This window comes from Acanthisitta chloris, unplaced genomic scaffold (genome assembly GCF_000695815.1).
Source record: "Acanthisitta chloris isolate BGI_N310 unplaced genomic scaffold, ASM69581v1 scaffold8401, whole genome shotgun sequence".
Taxonomy (NCBI): domain Eukaryota; kingdom Metazoa; phylum Chordata; class Aves; order Passeriformes; family Acanthisittidae; genus Acanthisitta; species Acanthisitta chloris.
In genome coordinates, this window is record NW_008656425.1 from 8242 (window position 1) to 11550 (window position 3309).

At 37.7% G+C, this 3309-nt stretch overlaps 1 protein-coding gene across 1 annotated transcript in view; it reads left to right on the forward strand.

The window, feature by feature from the left end:
• AK3 (adenylate kinase 3) overlaps positions 1-1953 on the forward strand; it is a 10188-nt gene extending 8235 nt beyond the window's left edge. The window contains exons 4-5 of the mRNA XM_009084329.1: positions 477-595; positions 1627-1953. Of these exons, the coding sequence (XP_009082577.1) occupies positions 477-595; positions 1627-1750 (243 nt within the window). The 3' untranslated portion in view covers positions 1751-1953. The remainder of the gene's footprint in view (positions 1-476; positions 596-1626) is intronic.
• The last annotated feature ends 1356 nt before the right edge of the window (positions 1954-3309 follow it).

Below are 3309 nucleotides of genomic sequence, written 5' to 3' on the forward strand. Positions count from 1 at the left end.
CTTTTTTTGGACAGCTGTTGCTAAATGATAACTCTTTCATTTTGCAACTCGAAAATCAAAGGGCCATTAACTCCTTTGCCCCTTTTGGTATTGTCAAACAAAGGTCCAATTGGTTTCTTATTTACTGTTATGCAGGAATGTATTACCACCAATGTTGTTTACCTTTGTATATGAAGGTTTTGTCTACATATTTCCCATATTCTACGAATGTTCCAGGGGACAAATTAGACTAAGTTACTGTGACCTAATGTTCATGGGCAATACTGAGAAAATATTTTTAACTGATGGACTGTTTTACTGGAAAATCAACGACTTATATTCCAGATAGGCTGCTGCCCATATCTTTTCTCTTTCTAAGCAGAAATCTACACCCTGACTAGCTGGAAGCCGATTCTAATTTAAATAGAAAATTGCATAAAATATATTTAAACAGAAATTAGAAATATACTCCAGTGTTTGCTTTTAACCATGATTAGGGCATGGATGATATTACTGGTGAGCCACTTGTTCAGCGCGACGATGACAAGCCAGAGACAGTTAGCAAGAGGCTGCAGGCTTACGATGCACAAACAAAACCTGTTCTAGAATATTACCGGTAAGTAGCAAAATCTATTCTTCCACATTCTAAAAACTTATTTCATGTCCTCATTGTTTTACATGAGAATTTAAAACTGGCTGTTCTAAGAACAGGACTGTGACTGGCACAGCTAGCAAGACTCATTTTGAATAAGTAGCTATTTGAGAGTTATGCGATTTGCATTGTAGAGTGATAGCAAATTACTACTAGTTCCTTTAAGAGCCAAAATTATACACAAAGTTTCTCTTAATGTAAGGCTGCATATATCACACTGCTACTATATATATACATAATTATTCTACATTATATGTGTGTATATATATATAAATATAGTAGTAGGTCACCATGTAGACTGTCTTGCCTAGACAAAGAAATCAGACTGACAACATCATGAAGTGATGGCCTTTCCTTTGTCTCCATATCCACCACCCTTCATTATGTTCTACCAGAACTGTTGAGCAGAAGAGTAGAAGCTCCATCTTTGGTATGGTTAAGTTTTAAAGAAGTTCTTCTAGGTTGACAGTGGTATTCCTGATTGTATTAGATTTCTGAAGTGAAAATGCCTCAAAGCGGTAAGACATAGGCCTAAGCTATTGTTATTACCGATAACAACATAATTTACAGATAAAAACAGCTACTAGAGCTAATTCAGAACAACTTAGTTGTGCTTGATTAGCTTGTTTGTTCTGATGCACATTCTTTGATCCATGTGGCGCAACTTTACAATACCTGGGTTAGACACAGTTGTTTGGACGACTGCTGTACAGCACATGCTGTGTCTACATTGCTACTTCTTAACCTTTACCCTGTTTGTTATTAAGTGCTCCACAGAGAGCTGTCAGTTTTATGAACTGATTTGGCAAATAGCTTACTCTTTGAGGAGTAGAGCAATCAATGTCCAGCATGCATTTCCAATGTTACAACTGTTCTTGGTGTTAAATCACAAGCATATTTGCACATTCATGCCAGGGCACTCTTGAAGCAGGGCAGAGATCTTTGAACAATTAAACAATATGACTTCTGTAATGCTTTCTTCTTTTTTTCCTTAGGGAAAAAGGGTTATTGAAATCATTCTCAGGAACAGAAACCAATAAGATATGGCCACATATCTATGCTTTCCTTCAAACCAAGTTGCCAGATGTGAGCCAGAAAGATGCTGCCACTCCCAGGTGAAAATAGGTCTAACTTCTGCTCATCTGTCATAGCTTAGTCTTGATTACATGAGATTCAGCAATCAAGGAGTAATCCAAGTAGTCTACCACACTGATCAAGAATAAAAGTCTAATGCTGTCCTTAACTTACATTAGGATAAAATTGTGTTGCCTGAGGTTCTCACTTTAATGCTGTATTTTTTTATATTAAATATACCTAATTTTAAAAAGCAACTCCTTTTGGGTCTTTTATTTGGAAAATATATTTGCAAATATTGACTGGTGAAGGAAACATTTCAGAATACAGCTTCATTAGAAAGCGCATTGATTGATTCACTGAAGCATGAAAGGACGTTTCTTGAATGTGTGATTACTTGGGGCTAGCCAAAAGCTGCTCTGCAAAAAGCCACTTTGGACCAGAACTGGCATACATATAGGTTGATCTCACAGAAGAGTCATCTTGTAGGTTTGCTTGCACAGATGCTAGTTGATTTTGCTTGGCCTAAGTTGCACTTAACACTTGCTCAGATGATTTGCCTTATTACAGTGTTTATGTTTCTGCCCTCAGAGTAACTATCTTGCAGGCATGGAAGATGGAGTGTGTATGTGTAACACACTTGGTAAAGCCTCCATCTTTGTACAGCCATGTAAGGCACTATCAGTAAAATGAACAGATAGTGAAGAGATTAAGTATAATTTGGTAAGCCTGCAGCTAGATGATCTTGACTCACGAACATGTCTTTTCTACTATCTTTGAAAACAACAACTGCTCATTGATGCCAGTGCCACGATTTCCAGTGGTCACATTATTAACTTTAGCATGTTGCTGTTGCAAGTTTTATTGTAGCAATTGGACTGGTTTTCATGAGATTCATGTCTTTGACCGGCTCTTGTGTTTATTGGATCACTACATAACTGGAATTACAAACCTCCACAGACCATACCTTTTAACACCCCAAGTACTGCAGACACTGCTATTTTTCAGTGAACTCCCACAGCTCTTTTTTTATGCTCATCAGATCAAGAGTTTCAGGAAGAGTCAGCAAACCCGAAGAAGAAAAAACTACGTCTAGGTAACTTCTGAAGTATCCGTGTCCTACTTATGCAGGTCCCAAACTCCTTATGCAGTGACTGTAAGCAGTTACAGAGCTCTGGTGCTGACTTACCTAGGACTGCCTTTGCACATCCAGTCTTACTATTATCAATACTGAGACATGTCTGAATCTAATAAAAGATGGTCATTGTAGAATTTGTAAAGCTTTCCCATTACTATAACTGAACAATATGGGCAGCAGCTATCACTGCAAGCAGTTTTCCTTACCTTTTAAAGAAAGCTTGCCAGAAAGGTTGACCACTTGTACTTTCATCCTCAGAAATATCTATAGGAGGCTGTAGACTGAGTGAGTTTAGAGATGCACTTCTTCAAAAACTTACGGTTAGATATTGATAGGCACCATATTGCACAGAGAAATTCTAATGTGCTGCTCACTTATATTTTTGCATTTTGATTTCAATAAAAAGCAGTGGTGGCTGGTTTTTTTGCCAGCCTACATGAGTTTCAGTGAGCCAGGGGGAGGGATT